The sequence below is a fragment of the Cricetulus griseus genome, chromosome 2 (genome assembly GCF_003668045.3).
Source record: "Cricetulus griseus strain 17A/GY chromosome 2, alternate assembly CriGri-PICRH-1.0, whole genome shotgun sequence".
NCBI classification, from domain to species: Eukaryota; Metazoa; Chordata; class Mammalia; order Rodentia; family Cricetidae; genus Cricetulus; species Cricetulus griseus.
Genome location: NC_048595.1, coordinates 50,725,681 through 50,747,737, shown reverse-complemented (window position 1 = coordinate 50,747,737; position 22,057 = coordinate 50,725,681). Strand labels below are relative to the sequence as shown.

The 22,057-nt window shown below is 46.1% G+C and overlaps 1 protein-coding gene across 2 annotated transcripts in view; it reads right to left on the bottom strand.

The window, feature by feature from the left end:
* Positions 1-18,994, bottom strand: part of Kank4 (KN motif and ankyrin repeat domains 4) — a 29,264-nt gene extending 10,270 nt beyond the window's left edge. Inside the window, exons 1-7 of one of the 2 annotated variants that reach the window (XM_035438953.1) lie at positions 18,979-18,994; positions 10,584-12,500; positions 9,244-9,355; positions 7,075-7,293; positions 5,595-5,682; positions 3,552-3,768; positions 598-740 (exon numbers count right to left, since the gene is read on the bottom strand). In XM_035438953.1, coding sequence (XP_035294844.1) covers positions 598-740; positions 3,552-3,768; positions 5,595-5,682; positions 7,075-7,293; positions 9,244-9,355; positions 10,584-12,500; positions 18,979-18,994 — 2,712 coding nt within the window. The remainder of the gene's footprint in view (positions 1-597; positions 741-3,551; positions 3,769-5,594; positions 5,683-7,074; positions 7,294-9,243; positions 9,356-10,583; positions 12,501-18,978) is intronic. The other variant, XM_035438954.1, reaches the window with a different exon arrangement.
* Between the last annotated feature and the right edge of the window lie 3,063 nt (positions 18,995-22,057).

Here is a 22,057-nt window from a genome sequence, read left to right as displayed (position 1 = left end):
TATCTGGGTGTGGTAGCATATGCCTTTAGGGCCAGCACTTGGGAGGCAGAGGCAGAGGCAGGAAAATCTCTCAGTTTGAGGCCAGCCTGGTCTACAGAGCAAGTTCCAGGATGGCCAGGGCTACACAAAGAAATCCTGTCTCAAAACAACAACAAAATCTTTCTTAAAAAGGCTTTAGAGATGCTCAGTAATAACTCTAAAGTACTGAGCTTCCTAAGTGTGTCCTGGGTATTGTCCAGATATTGATCTGGTGAGTCCCAGAGGCAAGTGACTACAGCAGCTGACCAGCAAAGTCCTTCCCAAGAGGCTAACATTAGGATTCTAGTTGGAGAATTTAAATCCAAGTGAAATTGCTCTGTTTTAGTTTGGAGCACAAACCAGATGGCTCAGTGACCCCTGTGCCAGTCTTTTTGGTCCCAAGAGCCTGTAAGGAAGATCAAGTATTGGGGTTTTGGGTAGGTGCCATTTATGGTCCCAGCATTCTGGAGTAGAAAACACTCCATGGATATAAATGGAACTCTTCACCATACTGGCAGAATAAAACTGGGGGATGTTATGTTTGTCCAGAAGCAGAAGGATCAAGTGCTATCCACCTACCTGAGTTGCTTGGATGTTTACGTTCCCTTCTCGCAAGAGCTTCCAGACAACAGCCATGTCTTCTTTTGTCTCTGCAGAAGCCAAGGGAGTGATCATCACAGCAGTGTAGCCAGCTTTGTTCTGATGATCCACATTGCAGACACCTACAAGGGGAGGAATGAGTGCTAGAACAGCCGGGTTGGAGCCAGACTGGACTTCAACAGTTCAACCGAACACGGCTAGCTGCTAAAACACATGGACTAGTGTTTCTACAGCAAAGTCACTGGCTTACATTCTTAGCAGCCATTAGAACTGGCTAATTTTCACTATTGGTTTTCTCAGGATGCCCAGCAAGGGAGGACCACAAAAGGGCCAGAGACAGATAAGGGGTCAATGACAATGACTTTATTTTGAAAACCTGGACACAACACACATGTCTTTCTAGATGTGGACATTTAAAAGCCAGAGAGGTCACATAAACTATGCACACGATGGAGGAGGGACCAGGACTTGGGACTGCCTGGCACCTGAGTCCATCCCTCTTTTAGCCACAAAGCTCTCACAGGTGTGTCCACAGGCTACTCTTGCTAGCTCATATTGTGTGGAGTTCAAAACAATGGGCAAGTCTGTAGGGCCTACCCAAGGGCTCATGTACCATGTACCAGTGTGTGAAAAGAATACAGGACAAACAGAAAAGCTCTGAGGGCAGAAAAGAACTTCCTAATTCTTGTAGCGGAATAATGGAGAATGTATCTTTCATGATAGAGTGATAAATTAAGGTATTTTTAAGATAAGGTGGTAAATGATAATTTGAAAGACACACCTGAGCCACAGGTCAGGGTTACACTTCCGTGTCCTTCTGCATCAAAGAAGCAGCAGGGCTACTATACATAGACTGAGACCTGGGATCCAAATGAGCACACCCCCCAACCAGGACAGTTTCGTGTTGTTGCTCATTAGAAAAAGTTGTGTGGCCGAGGCAAAATTAAATCTGTTTCTGTAGACCAGGACAGCGCAGCCTGCTGTATCCTCACCTGCTAAGAGAGAATGACAATGGGACCTACCTTTTAAGGCTATTGCAAAATTTATGGCTAAATCATCAGGAAAAGCATATAGTAAATACCAGAGACCACTGGCAGCTGTTGTTATTACCATTCAGAGTGACGCTTGTGTAGACTTGGATATTTGTTACAACAAATCTGGTTTGTGAAAGATGTCTATGAGGGCTACCTATAAGTTCTGTGAAAGGGAAAAACACTGCTTTATCTTACTCAAAGAATATTTCTGAAGTATGCCATAGGAACACAGATGACAACAAACACAGACAACGGAATCCATCTCATTAGCCACAGTTTTCTCCCTGAGGACCCGACCACTGTCATGATCAGGCAGATGACAAAGGCTGTGTGACAGCTCTATTCATCACAACTATGACCTGATAAAGAAGTGGACACCTTGGGCCAGTGAAGTGGCTCACTGGGTAAAGGCACTTGCCACCAACCTGACAACCTGAGTTCAACCCTGGGGACCTACAGAGTGGAGGGAGAGAACGGACTCTTACAAATTGTCCTCTGACCTCTATCTACGTGTATACTGTGGCACATGTGTCCCCACCCCCATAAATATAATTTAAAAAAGAAGTAGATACCTGTGTTGCCTTCTTATTTTGATTGTTATCTCTGACTGCTTTATATTTGCTTTAGGAAGTGTAAATGCCTCGGGTTAGCAGCTTTGTTGTATCTCTTTAGAAACATGATTTATAGAACAGTAGAGTGATTCGCTCCCCTCTCCAGAGCACAGAAGGAGGCTGAGGACCCCGATTCTTACAGCAGCTGCTTTTGAACAATGTCCAATGAAAAAGTCAGTCATTCATGGAGGAGAGACAGGGGAAAGCTCTCAACCAAGCATGCTTCCACTCGGTGAGCCACAGTGGCATTCAGGCAAAATAAAGAATACCTCACTAAAAGTGGCCCACAGAAGGGTACTTAATGGCTCTCTCAATAACGACTCACTTGGTCATGTACTTTCTGAGTATTCACAACTGCCCTCTGAAGGGAGCCCAGGTTTGGGAGTGTGACAGCTCAGTGATTGACATCTTTCACTGACTTTGAGGAATGACACATTCAGCTGAAACAGAAGGCTCACTCCTGGATCATCTTTGCATCCCCAATTCATAAGCCATAAGAAATCAACAGATATTTGATGAAAGGTGCATGAGTCAAATTGGTTCATTGGAGCCATGCTTTTGTTAAATAGTTAAATGAAGACAAGAGAAGATGGCCTTTCCTAAGATGTGGCATTGTTCTGTAGTTGGACAAACCAAATGCAAAATCTGCTTTATGACCCGAGCACAGTCTATAACCCCAAGTCTCAGTTGCTCAACTGCAACATGAGAGGGATCATACTGATGACACCATAGGGCCAAGAAATAGTGCAGAGTATAAATGGCAGTGTACAGGAAATGGGGACTTGCTTCTGCAGTGCATATACTAAGAGATGGGATGATCAGAGATTAGCATGGGCCCTGTACAAGGAAGACATACACACTTGTAAAGATTTCAGCATTAAGAAAAAACAATAACAACAAAACACACCTTTAACCCTAGCACTTGGGAGGCAGAGGCAGTGAATCTCTGTGAGTTCAAGGCTAGCCTGAGCTACCCAGTGAAACACTGCCTTGAAAAAAAGAAAGAAAGAAAGAAAGAAAGAAAGAAAGAAAGAAAGAAAGAAAGAAAGAAACAGGCAAATGGTCTGGGCCTGTTCCTGGACCACAAGAGGAACTCAGCATGATGAGAAGGGAGTGTGATACAAGAAGGCCCTCATTGTAGTCCCACATACTCAAGAGGCTTGAGGCAGGGGGATGATTTGAGTCCAGGAGCTCAGGGATATCTTGGGCAACATAAAAAGATCCCATTTTATAAGAACAAAAACGTGGGCCTTCAAAGAGGAATGCAGATGGCAGAGTCATTTCTGACCTGTGTCCAGCAGTAACTTCACGATGGCAAAGTTGGAGTGCGACACACTGTAGTGAAGGGCTGTGTTCCCACTTCGGTCAGCCAGGTTGACGAGCAGCTTCAGCAGGTGGGAATGAGGCTGGACCTCGAGGAGGTAGGCGGCCACCACTGCAGGGCTAGCTAACTTCCGGCTGGACACGCGGAACCACTCTTGACTGATGGTATTCAAGCTTTGCCTCTGAAATGGCAGAAGATTTGCTTACAAGAGATTCCCTGGCCTAGGTACCCTGGTTAGAGCTCTCCGTGACACTTGGATAGATCAGCTGTGATGCTTCTGCCTCTCTTACACACCCCTGCAGCTCTTCCTGTGTTTTATCTGGGGGATCTGAGATGGCAGGACCAAGAATCCTGCAGCACCCTTGATGTTGGTATGATTCTCCCAGTCCATTGGCAACCATTTACAAAACAAACATCAAGTAGAGACCTCAGCTCTGTGTGTGTCAAGCCTAAATGTTTAAGGCCACGTGCTTAGAATATTTATCTAAAGGACAAGAGATGCTATCGGGATGTGGTTATTATAAATGACTTCATGCTTATTCTGGAAGTGGCTCCAGGTTTAGGCATTAAAACGACATGACCAGATGGAAGCCCTGGCTCAGCTGTGTGACCATACACCCTCATTGACTGTTTCTTGTTCCTGTATTAAAATGGAGCTGACTTCCTTGTTTCCATGGTTCTATAGGGCGAGGTAATCTTATAACCTACTTTGTCTCTTAGGCAGGGGCAAGGTGGCAGAGATGAAGGGATTCAGGTCATATCGTTTGATTTAATGTGGGGTGGTGCCAAGCTTGTATACACATGGGCTTTTGTCACATTTCCAGAGCAGAAACAGCAGACTTATCTGTGGCTGAAACATTTCCATATATCAGGATATCTTCTTTATCTAGGGAACCAAGAAAATCTGGAGGAAAGCCCTAGTATGACAGAATAGAATGGTAGATTTTAAAGACGGAGCTGAAGCTGGTGGAATGCTTGCTTAGCATGCGTCCAGTTCTTAGCACTTAAAAGCAGGCACAGTGCAGGTGGAGGCTGCAGGACCAGAAGAAAGTTCAAGGTCGTGCTTGGCTATATAATGAGTCTGAGGTCAGGTTGGACTGATGAGACCTTATCTCAAAAGAAATGAATGAATGAATGAATGAATGAATGAATGAATGAATGAACAGATAGTCAAAACAGCTTAGTGGTATAATCTGAGTACCAGGAGTCTCCATCTACACCCATCTCATGCACTGGATCCTTAACAGTCTGGGAAATGCTATTTTGTCAAATCAACTAAGATTAAAAAGGAAGGAAAAAAAAAAAAACAGAAATGGGTTGGGTGAGTAAGAAGCACTGCTGAACTGATCATTTTTATTCTCTGGGCTGCTCTGCTGAGGGAGCAATGGGCTTTGAAAGTGCTTACAGGTTTTTCCACTTTGGGTCTGACAGCTGTCTCCTGGCTCAGGCCAGTAGCTCTTGATTAAAAATAGAACGAAAGGATTTAGCTTCAAATCTACATGGGATATAAGGGTGGGAAAGATCATTTTTGGTCTCTTGACCCATCAATACCTGTTAAGCAAAACAGTAACACGGTAGACTCAAATGTGAGGACTCAAGGGTGATGGAGACAGGCTACCAGTCACTGTCATTTACTGATGAGGAAGCCAGGCCCTGTGCATTGAATTAACTGCCTTTGGAAGAAGTCCTAGAAGTAAAACCAAGGTCACATTCCACATGCCTTTTCTACTTTACCCAGGGTTTTGTTGAACTGCAAGGCATTTTGGAGACTAAGCCACTGAGTTTAGTGGCAGGCACTTGGTTATGGCTTCTAAAAATACTTGGTAACATGCCTCTGAGCCCATGGCTAGTTTTCTATTCCTTCAGCCTAGCCCATCTCCTGAGGTAACAGCATTTGGATAAATCACAGAATGCCTGAGGACTGTGTGCATACACACTCGCTACCTCGGGTAAGGGACCAAAGTCGCCCCATTGGAAACCTCCATGGGACAGTGGAAGTATGAGTACCAGGAGCTGCTTGGTGGTGGCCCCGGTTTCTGGCAGGTGTTGACTCAGTGCCTGGCATGCATTAAGAAATTCCTCTGACGGTTTACACCTAAAAAGAAAAGAGAGAGTATATTGTTCAATATGCTGACAAAAAAGACTTTCACCTTCAGCAGCTGAAATGATCAAGCTGGACACCACAATGAGGGACATTCCTAAGAAACATGGCATGTCGGGCGGTGGTGGTACACACCTTTAATTCTAGCACTCTGGAGGCAGAGGCAGGCAGATCTCTGTGAGTTCAAGGCCAGCCTGGTCTACAGAGGTAGTTGCAGGACAGGTGGGGCTGTTACACAGAGAAACCCTGCCTTGAAAAACAAAACAAAACAAAACAAAACAGAGAGAGAAAGAAAAAAAGAAAGAAAGAAAGAAAGAAAGAAAGAAAGAAAGAAAGAAAGAAAGAAAGAAACATGGCCGCTCATAGTTCTATGTGGCTCAGCATCTGAGCACTTCTGATGGGTCCAGCACTCTTTTCATGCTGCTTTGGGCAGGGGCTGAAGCAGATAAGGGAACCGTCAGGGCAAAGGCCCAATGGTAGCTATTGTCATGCCAGGAAGGAAAGCAATCCCTTCCTGCCTGGATGCCCCGAAAAATCCAACAACCCAACCTACACCAGCAGTTTTTTCTGGTTAGTCCCCCATGAAGGAAACAACTAACTCAAGCAGAGTTGGTAATACGAGGAGCTGTGAGTTTGAGGTGTCACAGTGACAGGCACTTGTCCCACTATTGTGAGGACCTCTTCTCTCATAGAGATTTAACAGCATGGTCAGCTTGGGCTGTTGCAATGGAGCAGCCTTGTGGGCCTATTTTCAGTCAGCTCTGTTCTTCCATCCTCCAAACCCGGGCTGAGGGTGGCAGAGGTGATGCCCGTGGCTGTAACTGGCCTATTTCTATGTATCGAGAGCCTCCTCTGTGGGGGCATTTCACAGCGTTTCTTCACACAGTCCTCAGATCAAACCTATCTGCTTTGATGACATTAAGGTGACTGTAAATTAAGGACCCTGATGGTCAAAGTGAGGAACTGCAAGTGTGGTGCTACTGCCACAAAATCCCAGCACTCTGGCTTTGGCAGAAGAAACTGCAAAAGTCAGAAGGCTCTGGGCTCAAACCCTTGCCCTACTTGGGGCATCCCCTCACCTTCCAATGCTTTTGCTTCCACATCTGCAAAGCAAAGATTGTAGGAAGTTTTACCTTCAGGGACTACTAAGAGGATTCCTAATATACCTGTCAAATCTGTCCTATTTACAGTGCCAACAAAAATGCATTTGGATTATTCCTCAGGGAATCCGGGGGGCTGGGGTCACATTTGGCACAAAATAGAATCTCAGCAAAATGCTGAACAGATGGGAAAGGTGCGCACACACAATGGGACTAAATGAAGGAGAAATATGCTCTCGCCCCTCTTTAGAGGGACATATGTCCCATTTCTACCTATGTGACTCACCTCTCAGGCCTCAGATGAGAGACTTCCTCCCCAGACCCACTTGTCTGGCCTGAGTTACCAGTGCCTTCGGGGACATCCTGCCCAGCCTCACGGGGGGGATGTGTGTCTCTGCCCTGTCTGGGCTCTGAGCAATCACGTTTCTTCTCAGTCTCACTGTCAGACACGTCCTCAGGGGAGCTGTCCTCCCCGCTGGTGTCCTCACTGGAAGTGGTCTCATAGCTAGGAAAAGACACAAAAGTCAATTGGTTCATCCTTCTTGACCAGGGCCAGTGGTTCATGTCAACACCAGTACATGCTTCTGCAACCTACTCTTCAATCCAGAGAGACACTCAAGTCTAGGTTAGCATCCCTACATACACCTTAGATTCCTGAACTGCCTCACTTCTCTGCATGGCCAGGAGTCCTCCCCTAGCCTCGCTGCTTCAGCCTAGATTACATCTGACAGTGGTGAACCCCTCAATACCTGCTCCACACAGGCTCTAAAGTGATAATAGCCATAAATAAAATGACAGTAAAGGGAGGAAGACTTACTTCAACTTGAACACAGGTTCCAGCTGGCCACAGTGATACACACCTGCCATTTCAGCACTCAGGGAACTAAGGAAGGAGAACTGAGCATGAGGCTATCCTGGGCTTGTGTGTGTGTGTGTGTGTGTGTGGTGTCTGTGTGTGTGTGTGTTGGGGGGGGGTGTAAAATATAGGCTCTCAACCTTGGTTATACACCAGAACCTTTGGAGTGTTTATCATTCTCAGTGTGTGGACTGTACCCCAAACTAACTGCACCAGGCTCCATAACTGCAATCAAGAATTTCCAAAGCTTGGTGTCCCTGATGTGCAGCCACACTGAGCACCATGGTTCTGGAGCTCCAAATACTGAGAAATGGCCAGGAGAAGACTTTCTGGGCAGGGCAGGTAAAGAGGAAGAAAGGAAGACGGCCAAGCCATCAGGGCCTTTTCAGGTATGGGCTAGAACTCCTTCAGGCTTCTGTAGCATCCTGTACTTCCTCATCAAGAGAATAGCCAATCAGAAGTTCCCCCTTCCTTATTTTTTTAGAATTATATTACATCTATTCATTTATGTTCTCTCTCTCTCTCTCTCTCTCTCTCTCTCTCTCTCTCTCTCTCTCTCATACACACACACACACACACACACACACACACACACACACACCCATCACAGTGTGTGTGTGTAGGTCAGAGGACAGTCCTAGGGAGTCAGTTCTCTCCTTCCATCTTGTGGGTCCTAGGGATTAAACTCAGGTCCTTGGGCTTGGTGACAAGCACTTTTACCCGCTAAGCCATTTTACCGGGCTCTCTTTGTTTCTTGACTTACCTGTGAGTTAAAGGTATCAACTAGGATTTACTTGCCTCTTTTTTTTTTTTTTACCTTGTCACCAAGCATATAGCTGTATTTTAATGCACATTTGTAAAATGACCAATTTAGGATGCATCAGGTACAATTTAGGAGCATACCATTGAACCACAAACCGCAAACACCCCAGATCATATATTGCTTAGTGATGTCACTGATGCCTTTGCTTATGCAGTACTCTGATGTCCACACAGTGATAAAATCCCCAAGAATGACTTTTTCAGAATGCATTCTTGTTTCTAGATGACACATGACCATATTTAATACTCAAATCCCCCAGTCTAGAGAAGGCTTGACTCATGTTCTGTTTCGATGGACTAGCTGGTTTGGGTTTCATTTGCAGTACATTAAAGGAAGAAAAAGATAAGTGGATTGGGCTTGGGGGTGTCATGGTAGATAGAGTACCTGCTGGTGTGTACAAGACCAGGGTTCAAGTCTCAGCACCATAAATAAACAAAGAGATCAAACTTGAAGATCAAGAAACCAGCAAAGCTTGTTCTAGTTTCAGTGTTATGCTCAAGTCAGGGACCTTCCTCAAAGGACCCGGAAACCCTGAAGCTCCCACAAGCCCCCTGGAGGTGGGTCCTGAGGAGACCAGGACAAGCCATTAAAAGTAGAGGTTTGAACAGACCAGCGCAGCTGCCAAGGAGTCAGACATGTGCAAATCCAACAGGCCATGGAGACTGAATCCCTGCAGAAGAATGAGATGCTCATGTGTCCCCCAGGATGAGGGTGCTAAGGACAACAGTGGGTTAGGTAGCAGGGAAAGCAGTCCAAGCTTCACAAGCGATGCTTACCCACCGTTAACCCCAACAAACTGAAGGTTCTTTTTGGTCCCATTACCTCCTGCACGGAAGCCATAGTCTTTCTTTTTCATTATGGATTTAAGGCTGGTCGATGGAGAGATCTCTAGGCAGACACAAACAATATCACAGGTTAGAATGACCTTAGGGCGGCCAGACTAGGATTCTTGCTTAAAGGGGATATGGCTATATGAGAAGGGAGAAACAAGCAGGTGGCAGATAATGAAGACTAGATGTTTTAGGGCTGTTAGTCAGAGGCCCTTGTGTTCAGTGTTTGTAGAACTGTCCCTAGGAATGATGTCACTCTTTGTATGTGGATGACAGAGTAGCTATTGGAACACTTCTCAGAACCATGTGTGTAGTGTCAGCATTGTCTTTATCTCGGAGCTGGGAAATCTGGGGCTCAAACTTGCACACAGAATAGTATGGCAGAACTCAGGTCTTTGGATGGCGGTCTATACCTATCTCTACTCAGAGGCATCTCAATAGTCCTTCTCGGATACTGTGCAAGTTGCTACCTGTGATGACATTGGACTCATGACTGATACGTGAACCGGGTCACAAATCTTGTGCTATGTAACGGCATGGAAGACAGTTCCCCACAGCAAATCTAGAAGTAGCAGAAAAGTGAGAAAGTAGCAGATTTGTGACCTGTAACAGGGAGCTGACTTGTATTCTCCAAGGCAGGCACTATATGGTTCAGCTTTGCTCAACAGTGAAGAGTGTGTGTGGTGTCTTAGTCATTCCTGCTGAGGTAAGGGCTAACTTCCATATATGAGCATCCCTTCCTCCCTCCTTCCCATCCCCTTCCTTGCCCTCCCCCCTCACACCCATTCCTCCCTCATTTTCTTATGTCTCAAATATCAAATGAACTATTTCAGGTCTCATTATAATGCTCCCTCAAATTCAAGCTAGAGAAAACCTGATGTGAAAAGCCAGAGAGGAAGGTGGGAATTGCGAGAGCCAAGGAAGCAAAAAAAGAAGGCCCAGGAGGAGTGTATAGGAAGTACCATTCTTGGTCTTTGACATGGCCTATGCATAATGCATTGAAGGCAAGGTACCCTCTGGGAAAACTCGGTGCTGCAGGCTTATGGCTTGGCAAATGGCTTTCCCTCCATGCTGGGTATCTCTGTGACCTGTCTATCTATTTAACTGTATGTGGAAGCCCTGCAGCTAGACACAATCCAGCAACAAAGCCTCCACAGATCAGTTTTTATTCCCTCGAGTGCCTGAGGATATTAAAATCTTTTTCAAAAACATACTCATAATTAAAACCCCTAGTCCCTACAATTTGTCGTGTACAGGAGAAGTAGGTCCCAGGCATCAGCATTTACCCGGTGGCGGTGGAGGGGTGGCGGAGGGTTGGGCAGGTGGCTCCTTCTGCTCTGGGGCCTGGGCTGAGTAGGCAGAGAGCAACAGGTTGAGGGAACTGAGCAGCTGGTTCTGGATGCTGCTGAGCTTGGAAGCAGGTTGCTTGATGGCGCTGGCCAGCTCCGGGTACCCATGCTCCAGGCAGTTCCACTGCTCATGCAGTAGCTCTTGGATCTTCTTAACGTATTGCCCGATCGTGGCATCTTGTGGGGAACTTGCAGGCCTTCCTGGACGCTCTGCCCCTGGGAGTTCTGAGCTGGCCTCCTCTCTGATCACTGAGGCAGACTCTCTGGTGCTGCTCCAGGAAGAGGCTCCTGTCACCCTGCTCAAGTCCTCAGCCCCCACCTGTGAGCCTCTCTCCTGCTCAGAGACATCTTCTTCAATCCTGAGTTCCATGGAGAGGCAGCTGCATAAGGACGAGGCAAGGACCTGCTCAGGTCCCCTTGACAGTGACAGCTGGGTTGGTGGCAGCACAGGCCCTTCAGGGCTCTGATGGCCTCGCTTGTGACTATTCTGGACCCATGGGAAGCCATTCCTCTCTGCTGTAGATGTCCAGCATTCAGGATCTGGGGTTCTCAGCAGGTTGACCCCAATGTTTTTATCACATGATTCTCTGGGGATGAGTTCAAGAAGAGGGTCGGTGTTCACTGTGGCATCAGTCCGGTCCAGAGCATCACTGGCCTTCTCTTGACTAAGTTTTTCTTCTAATTGGGCTACAGTGCACTCCAACTCTTGGATCCTCTGTTCCCTAGCCTTGGTCTCCTCTTGCTGCCATGCAAGGGCAGCTCTGACCTGGGTAAGCTCCTCTGTTCTCCCTGACAACTTGTCCTCAAGGGCTGAGAACTGATTCTTCAGGCTGGAGATACTATTGGTGTCTGTCCCCGCCAGGCCCAGGCTTTCCTCTGTTACCTGGATACCAATGCACCTCACATCTACCTCTATGGGAGGAGGGGGTGGGATCTCACTGATATTGAGCTCAATTTCCTCCAGGGAGAGCTCATTCTCAGGGATGGGGGATGGCAGAGGGGGCGGGCTGGGTGTGGAGGAGCCAGGAGTTAACACCACCTCTGCTTTTCTGGCTTGGTGCTGAATTCCCATATTTTCTAGAACCATGGGTACATTCTGGACTGAGGAGGGAGAACCTGGCTGAGAGAGGTGACTTGAAGCCTTTATGTCACCTTCTTCAGGCTCAACCCCCTCCCAGACCAGCTCTGGAATTGCTGGTTCCAGCTCTCCCAACCCTCTGTCTGTTGATTGGGTTGATGCTTGGAAACCTGTGAACCCTTCTGCAGGGTCAAAGGCCCTGTCACAGGCACTGCCTTCACCCTGAAGCAGAGGGAGGGCAAGAAGTGTGGAAGGACCTGAGGTCAGGCTGGGCTCATCAGGGGCCCGGTTTTGCAGCAGGGTAGCAGGCATGCTGGATGCTCTTAAAAGCTGGGGCCGTCCACTCCCACCGTCTTCCAGAGCACCAGCCTCCACCTGCCTCATACCCTCTGCCAACAGGACCTTCCTGTGATAGCTCAGCTCACTGCCATGCCCTGAGGCCTGGGGGACATCACCCAGCGGCAGTGACTGGGATTGCTCCTGGATCCCCAGAGATATCTTTCTGGGCACCACTGGAGACCAGTTTTGCTGGGGAGGAGCAGCATAGGTTCGAGCCCCACTGTCAGGAAGGCTGAAGTTTCGGGGCAAAGTACTAAACTTAGCCTGCTTGGCTCTTCTGTGGATCGGAATCCTTTTGATGGTGTGTCCCTTCTCAATGTCATCCACATATTTGAGGAAGTCCAAGTCCAAATGAAAGCCATATGGGGTCTCCACAGAGTAAGGGTGGCTCTTCGGAGGATCTTTCTCTTCGTCCCCCTGGGAAGGTTGATCCTTGGCTGCGAGATAGGAGACAAAGAAAGAAGCACAAAGTTAAAATGGGGCTGAATGTCTGTGACTTTGACCTCACATTACCTTATGAGCCTTCTCTCTGATGCTCTAGCCTTCAAAGGATGCTGCAGAACATGTGGACTTGGTGCCTGTTCTGGGATATTGCCTTATCAAATCAATGTGTATTTAGTCAACGTCTGTGCTTTTTTATTTTCAATATGCCATCTTAGTTGTTATCATGAGCAGGAAAACAAAACTGTCTCACACTGTTTTTCTTGGTTACATCATGTAGCTGTTGAACTGAAGTCCAGCAGTTTGTCAGAGGAGGGTACCAACTGACAATTATGGACACAGAAGATTCTGCAGAACGAAATTCACAATTTTCTCAGCATTCAAAAAGAAACCGGTATGCCTCAAATAGGTTCCAGGAAATCTTGCAAAAAGGTTAAGATATTGATAATTGATGACTCCTGCATTTTTTAAGCTCCTGGGGTGCCTAAGCTTCTGGTTACCTAAAGACCCACAGGAACTGGAGCAGGTGATCATGGAAGCCCAGTTTTCGTTCCCCCTGAAAACTGAGTAAAAGGTAACAATGTGAGTTTCTCTTTCAAAAGCCCATGCTAATGAAGAAATACCACACTGTTCATGGACTGTGAAACAGTTGTCAAGGGAGGAGATCCCATAAATGTCAAAGAAGACAGACATATATCTTCATAGATGTGTGGGTCTTCTTAGGGAAGACTGAGCCAGGCTTTTGTAAGCCAGGGCACCAACAATCTCCCTCCTGACTGCTACAGTAAACAAGAGGAACCTGTCAACCCCACGACTACTTGAAGCCATTGGGACTTGCACAGATACTTTTTTTTTTTCAGGTTAACTAGTCCTTTGGTGCTCTTCATATGACACCCTTGTTACCTCTGGACATGGGTTGAGAGCACACTGTGAGGCAACACAGACTGCAAAGTAGCTGGGTATGATGGTGTCCATCTGTAACCTCAGCATTCAAGGCTGAGGCAGGAGTTTAAGTTCCAGGCTAGCCTGAGCTGTAGAGGGATGCTTTTGTTTCAAAAGAAAAACCAAACAAAATCACCAGAAAAACAAAAGAGAATACTGGAGCCCAGTCTATACTCTGCTCTGTGACCTTGAGAAACCTACTCAGCTTCCCCGTGACTCATCCTCTATAAAGTGGGAATAATCATAGGTAATGTAAGATTATTGTGAGGTCTAATTAATTAATAATGAATATGATATACCCAGTCCCATTCTTGGTGCATGATAAACTTTCTCAGTATTATAATTACTATTTTTGTGGAAGCTCAAAATGTAGAGAACTGATGGAGATCAACATATGTGACTCACCACTGGGAATGAAGGAAGGCCTGCACACATTCAGTGAGATTGACTGATTGCCGAGTTTTAGTGCAAAAGTATATAACTCATCAGCAATTCAATGCATAAACCTCAGTCACTATTTACCGAGTACCCATGTATCAATTGCTGAGCTATACATTCTAGAGACACAAAGATAAGTCAGTAACAGCCTTTCTCTCAGAGGATTTATGATCAAATCCAGCAGCAGCAAACAATGCAATGTGCTGGGTAACTGGTCATTGTCTACAAAAGTCTTCCCCCTTTCTCTGGAAGTTTTTTCTTGGATATGAAGGAAAGACTTGCCTTGCTAATGGGGGGAGACTTCACAAGAGTGACATAAGAAGGAATATTATATGAGCAAATAGGAATCTGCCAGAACAAGAGGACAAAAGACTTTGTATGCAGTTAATCTCCAAGATGGCTCCATCAACTCTTAGCCCCTTTAGACAAGCACGCTAATTCCACAAAGAAGAGGGGCTCTATTTCTTCACAACTTTGGATCTCTGCTGGCTTGTGAGGTTTTGACCAAAAGAACATGGCGGTGATGATGCTAAGAGAACTCTAAAGTTAGGCCTGAAGGAGACTGTAGTTTCTACCAGGGCCTCTCAGAATGCATGTATGTTGAGAAGCCAACTACCATGTCTCTGAGGCTGTCATGATGTCATGACGCTTAAGTAGCTTCTCATATAAGTTATCTAGAGAAGGAGAAGTTATCTAGAGATAGAGAGAGGGAGGGACAGAAAGAAAAAGACTGCCCTAACCACCTTAGCCCAAATTCCAGGCATAGGTATAAAGAAACATCAGACTTTGACTACAGGAAGGACCCCAAACGAGGAGCTCTCAGCTAAATCTGGGCAGGTAATCAATTACTGTGGGAAACCATTAAGTTTCAGGGTGGTCCGAACTGTAGCAACAGGCAGTTATTCTCCAGGTAGAAGTCAGGGAAATGGCAAAGACACAGAGGTGTGAGCTCACACAGCACACCAGTGGTGGGTAAAAGTTTATATGGCCACAATTTAATGTATGGGATTGAAGAGTAAAGGGAGGAAGATGAAATGGGGAAAGTGAAGAAAAGCTGGATCATGAAGAAACTTGTATGTCTAAGCCACAGGATTCACTACCAGGATTTAAATAAGGAGTAAGTTGTTCAAATTTCTAGAAGAGGTGTTTTGGGTTTTTTGTTTGTTCCTGTAGTTGCTTTGGTTTACTTTGGTTTTTGAGATAGGGTATCACTGTATAGTCCCGGCTAGCTCTGAATTGTCAATCTTTCTACCTCACTCAGCCTCTGGAACACTGGGATTATAATTTATGACATCCTGCATGCCTCAGAATGAACATTCTTGTGAAGGACTAAGAGAAAGATAAATCAGAAGCCTGGGACCAGTAAAGAGATTGTTGATATAATCTAAATGAGAGAAACTGAAAGTAAAGTGGAGGGAACAAGGCAGGCTTTCAGAAGGCGCTAATGATGGGATTGCTGGAGTACACAGCCTGGAGCTGTGTGCTTGATGGCTCCTCCTTCTAGCAGTGCTACACGCCTGCCCAGTGGCTCTCTGCATGCATAGGTGTCCCTAAAGAATGGAATGAAGCCAACTTGACAAGAAGTCTCTGCACCACTATTGCTAAGTAGATCTACAGGCCTTCGGGTGATTGTTATAACCACAGCAGAGAGCAGGGAGGGTTTCTCCTAATTCACATCATGGTCCTTGTTGAGTTTTAGACTTCTGGTAGACAAAGGGGCAGACAAGGGTGCGTGCCTCTGGCACCCAAATATCTCCACATAACCACAGAATTTTCCATCTACCCACACAACTTTTTCTCCCAACTTGCCCACTTCCCAAGGAGACACATTGCAATTATAGGAGTGTGGCCATTTTCTGTTATTCCTTCTGTTAGTTTCCTAAACTGAACTCTGAAGCCTACTGGCCCACTCAGAAGAATCCTGGATTAGGAGGATGAGCCAAGTCAGAGAGGAGAAGGCTGTCCAAAGTGGGGACATTCATGACCCAGAGCAGAGACTTCTAATGGGGAGGCTGCACTGTTTATTGCTTCTGTCTCTTGCCTCTATGCAGTAGAAGTGCTCCGATTTTCCCAGAGGCTTCTTGGAGAAGATCTGGAGCGTGAATACATGACATCAAGTAGGAAACAGTGTTGAAAGGCAAAATCTTTCAGCTGAGAGCCAAGGGGAGCCAAAGGAGCCCGAGACTGAGAAGATACCTAAGGTTAGAGGTTTATGGGTCTGGAGAGATGGCTCAGCAATTAAGAGTGCTTGTTGCTCTTCCACAGGACCTGAGTTCCAATCTCAGCACCTCTGTCAGGCAGCTCATAACTGAATGTAACTCTAGCTGGTCTCCACGGGCACCCAAAGAGCATATGCTTACTCAGACATAAGCATATAAATACATACATCATTTTTTAAGAGGTGAGAGGTTTAAGAGGCATCTTCCTACACACACACACACACACACACACACACACACACACACACACACATCAACTTGAGCATTAGAGGTTGGTGGTGTATGTACGTGTGTGTGTGTGTGTGTGTGTGTGTGTGTGTGTGTGTGTGTGTGTGTGTGAAAGTCCCCCAAATAACTGAAAAAGAAAACTGGGACAATGAATCAGGGAGAGAAGAAAAAAAAGCAAGCTACAAAAGATTCAGAGGTACCGGGAACTGTCTTGCTCTAAAAGCAAAGATAGTTGGTAGGCACTTGGAAAAAACCTGCAAACACAGCCATTAGACAGATGGATGCCCACACATACAAACGGGGGAGGGGATGGGTAGGAAAGGGATGGAGAAGGAGGCAGTAACAGTCATTCATTGCCTCAAAGGTTAAGTGAATGAAGGACCGCAGGTGAGTGAGTCAATCAGAGGTAAAGAGAGAAAGCAAAGCTCAAATGTCTGTCATCAGTTTCTGAAGGAAATGGGGAAAACAGAACTAAGAGGAAGTGGCCAAAAGTGAAGCTGGAAAGGAAGGATATTGAGTGAACTTCTTTGAAAATCCAAGCTAGTGCAGACCTGATTTCTCACTCCTTTAATCCCAGCACTCAGGAGGCAGATGTAGGAGACAGGCAGATCTCTGTGAGTTCAAGGTCAGTCTGGTCTATACAGCAAGGGATACACAATGAGACCCTGTCTGAAACAGAAGAAGTCAGGATCCAGAGGATGTACCCAAAGGAAGGGGCACCTTTCTTGAGTTACTGGGGGTGGGGGTGGCTGAATCACTGAAAGAAAGTGATATCTGAGGAGGTGGAGCCAGGACCATTTCCAGGGATGCATTGGAAGAGCAGTTCTCTGCCGGAAGTGGCAGGCTCCTGAAATAAAGGGCAATGCAGTTGGAAAAAAGCAACATGGAGGGGTGCAGCTGACTTCCAGCCCTACGTCCTGCCACTAAGAAGGGCCACCAGTGAGGGCCATGTGATTGAAAGATTGTGGGCTCTCCCATTTCCTGATACCAGGTGACCCGGAAAAAGGCATCTAGGCTGTCACCTGAAGCATGTTTTCTGGGAGCATTCACTGTGCTGGATAGCTATCACTCGGCGATTTATTTATTTATTTATTTATTTATTTATTTATTTATTTATTTTTTGTTAATGTGCAGCATCTTGCTTCCTTCTGTATATGAGAGCCAAAGTTACATTTTAAGTTTTAGTTATTATGACCAAGGGATCCATGAAATAAAAATGTCTCTGATCTGTAAGCCCCTTGTCCAAGGACAGACAGTTCCTGAAATGCTGGAGGCCATTGCTTATGGGAGATAACAAGCCACATGTTTTTCATTCCCCTAAAGAAGTTTGTTTGACCCATCTGCACCAGATGTGTTTGATTGCATGTGGGCGGGAGGTTCACAGGCAGGAAATACATCAGGATGTATGCTTGCCCCTGATTGGACCTGATGGAAAATGCAATGACTTATGGGTTTTCCTACTTAAACCACCAAAAACTGTGACTTGGAACCATTTTCCAGGAAACTGGGTATGGACCAGGACAGAGTGCATCCACCTGGCTAGTATTTAATTAAAGCCTGCTTCAAATTTGGCTTTAAGTTGTGGTAGTGGTCTTATTCTCAATCAGTGGGGTTAACATGTACCAAGCCTGGGAGATACTCTATTAATACCTATTTGTAGATGATATATGATAGATAGTTTGGAAAAAATGTCCAATATTATACCACCCCTGAGTAACTCTTCTACCACCTGGCCCTTGTATCATCCTTGTGACTGGCTTTGGCTGAGGGTTAGGGACCAACAATCTTGACACAGACAGAAATGTGAATACTGACTGTCTGTTGAGACTTGTCTATTATCCCTGTGCTTGACTCCACTGCCTCCATGTGGAAATATGCCCTGCTATCATCCTGGATGATGAGTGACATGCGGTTATGTCATTACTGATGGCCCAGGAGTTAACAATCAGGTGCACTAACAGGCCATTTTAAATCATGCAGCCCCCGCCTAGCCATCTAGGAGATCACAAGAATGGGTCGAGGAGAGCTCAGCCACACCAGCCTAAACTAGAATACTGCCCCCAACAACTAACTTCCACAATCTTTTGAGAAATAATAAACCTTTAAAAACTTAAAGGTTATTTAAGTCACAAACCTTTTTATTCCCTCATCTGTTTTTTAAAAATGAAAAAGGTGATGAGGGAGGAGACTCTATTGCATTCTTGGTAGGTGGATGAGAGAAAAATATTTTAATTATACATGTTTAATTTTTTTTTTTTACTTCACAAGACTTCACTCTCACCAGGTGGTGATGGTGCATATCTTTAATCCAGGCACTTAGGAGGCAGAGGCAAGTGGATCTCTGAGTTCAAGGCCAACCTGGTCTATAGAGTGAATTCCAGAATAGCCAGAGCTGTTATGTAGAGAAACCCTATCTTCAAAAACCAAAATAACAACTCCCCTTCCCCCTGCAAAAAAGATGTCCCGTTCATTCTCCCCCACCACCATGGTTCACACCTGAAGCAGGTGCTCTGGGCCCCTAGCACTGCCCATTTGGAGACCCAACCTCCTACAGACCTCTACAGAGCCATTTCAGGGACTGGTGGTGATTAACCCTTTCCAAAAGAACTAACTCTTTAAACCAGGGAACAGAACATGGCCTGCCTACCATCTGCCTTCTCCATCATATGGAAACAGGGCTTAGTCTCTCAGGCACCTCCTATCCACTGAGTCTGTGCAATCCGTGGAGAGTTCTGAAAGAAAAGAAAAAGAAACAGTTAGCAATGCCAAGACTAGAATAAGTTAAAGCTGAGGACACAGCATGAAGAAAGTGACACTCAGTCCCTCCTTTCTCCTAGGGATGTTCACACACTAGCTTCCCAATGTGGAAAGTTAAAAGCCAGACAGTCCCGAGCCTGATTTTGGGTGTGTCTTCACAGAATGCTAGAGATAGCTGACACTAAAAGAGGCACTTAGTTCAACCCCTCATTTGGAAATGAGGGAACCGAGGCTAGGCAAATGGTTACAAAGCCTCTCAGCAGAGAGCTGATGGAGCTAGAAGAAGGCCATGGGAAAAAAGGACAGAATCCATTTTGTGAAAACTCTGGAATGGAGTACCTACAGGTGATTTAAGGCATTGCAATCAAATCCAAGACACAGACGAGATAATGTCAAGACTGGCAAGGAGCTGGTACTTAGCAGTGATTTATAACCATGGGAAGAACAAGAGGAAGTTCAACCCATCTGGCCAGAAGACATCAGGAACTTCCCAAGAAGAATGCTGTCTTTACTCTGAATTAGTCAACCTTAAGATTTGACCATAATCTTCCAAGTTTTAATCCATTCCTAGGACCCTCTCTAGCTCCTATCCCTTTACAATAAATGGCCCAGAAACTGGCTTTTTATGATTATCAGCCAATTGACATTAGAATAGTGAATTATCACCAGGTGCTGGTAGGGCACACCTTTAATCCCAGCACTCGGGAGACAGAGGCAGGCAGATCTCTGTGAGTTCAAGGCCAGCCTGGTATACACAGTGAGTTTCAGGACAGCCTCCAAAGCCACAGAGAAACCCTGTCTCAACCCCCCCCCAAAAAAAAAGTAGTGAATTATCTCCAGCAGCAGTGTGGTTTTAGGAATTTTAATGTGCTGGTAATAGCCAGAACAGAGAACAGTAGATTAGCAAATCGGGAAGGGTCTGGGAACAATGACCCTCCGGGACACACATACACCAGAGGGTAGAAAGTGAAAGCCAGTGATATTATTGCCTGCCAGGTGATTCAGGATTGTCCAATACTAAGTGTAACATAAACTCTGTGAGTGCTGTCTGTGTCTCCCAAGCCTGGTCCCTGCTTTCTACCTGGGATCCTTCACACAGTCTACACACACTTGCCACGGGGCTTCTCCCTCTGCTGTCTGGCTGAGCCTCAAAGGGCAGACATGTTTTGTGGAAGCAGAGACACTCTGGCAAAAATGCCAATGCTGATCATTGCACTTGGTTGGGAGTTCACGAGCACTTGACCACCAAGCCCTTGACTCTGGAAGGGAATAGAGCTGCAACAGACAAGCCAGATCACAGTGATGGCAGGACTCGGAGCTAAGAGTGGCCTTGAATGAGAACAATGGAAAATCATGGAAGGTCCTAACTTGGGGCTGAAGAAGGGTTGGCCCTGTGGTAAAGTGGACAATCCTAGGCAAAGGACTGTCCTGCCTCTCCCATGACTCCTTACCTGCGGCCTCTGGGGGTGAAATGGCAAGCAGGGGAGGGTGCACAGTGGGAAGTGATATTTTTTTTGTTCCTCCTCCACCATTTTAATCTTTATTCTGCTTCCTGCTCCCCCACATCCTGAGCCATCAGCGAGCCACAGGTGGGGTTGGAAGCACTTAACATACTCAAAATTATCTCATATAGTTCTTACCGTAACCCAGTAGGATTATCGTTCTCATTGTTCAGATAGGGAAGACGGAGGCTAAGCTTGAAGGTCCACAACTAGCAGGTGATCCAGTGACAACCAGCAGGTGATGAAGTGTGACAACCCAGGCTCCAACCTAGCTGAGTCCAAGTGCCAGGGCTACATGGTTGTAAACACCTGTTTGTCCCATGGGCCAGCCCAGTTCACCGTTGTTGTGACTGTCCCTTGTCTCCTCAGGAGGGGATCTTTTCTGGCTGATATTTCTTCCTCTATTACTCAATTCATGAAAAGGAGGAGGACTGCTTGAGTCCCCTGAGGCTGCTTCACTAAGGTGAGATGCCACCACGTGTAGCTGGACCTGTGGCTGTGAGCCCTAACCAGCACTTGGGGACATTAGTTATCACCTTTGGCTAGAATTCTGAATGCGGCCCAGTAAAGGTGGACTCAGATGACTTCAGGGGATTTTTCCACACACATTGGACCTGATTCAGGATGAAAAACTCTATGGAGGCCTCTAAGGTTCTCATCCACTAAGACTAATCTTGTCAAAGCTACAGATATTAAGTGGAGTTGAAAGCCAGCTCTCTGAGGAAGGGCCCTGCAACTTTTCATTCTAAAGGGCTCAAAACACAGAAAGGAAATGAAGGAATTCACCCCTTCCTTCCCCACCCCCACCCCCCAAGCTGGGTCCACTTCTTGATTCTTACAGTACACATGGTGGAGTTTGGCTCAGGGGGATTCCCTGGAGTCGGGCAGGCGTTTGATGGTTAGGTAAGTGGAAAAGGATAACTACCACACGTATTTGAACACAACATGAGTATGAGGATAGCTTTGCCGGACGTCCCCCCCTCCCTTTAAATCCCGCAACAGTCTTAGAGCATTTAAACTTTGATACACAGCATTTTAAAACCAGAATGCTAGGCTGTATCCAGTCTGAAGATCTTTTATCATCTGCTGCTGTTGTCTGGGGTTTGTCCCAGGCTCAAGGATTCCCCAATTAGAGCCCAGCCTTTCTCGCTGGCTCATTATATTCTTCACCTTTGGAGAGCACACGGCTTTATCTCTTTCTGGCTCTTCTCTCCTTATCAGCAAGTTTCTGAAGGTCAGAATCCTCCCAAGATGCATTCCTGTATCACCTGGACTCCCCACATTTACAATGTGTTGGACATACTGTGCAAGGTTTTTAAACGAGTAAAAGAGGGAACAAGCTTATCCATTTGCAAACGGAACCCATGGAAAGAAAAGAACAGGTGCCAAGCACTAGGTGTCACTTCATGCCCTCCCTCAAAGCAAGCCAGCCTGGGAGCTGGCTCTAAATTATAGATGAGGACACAG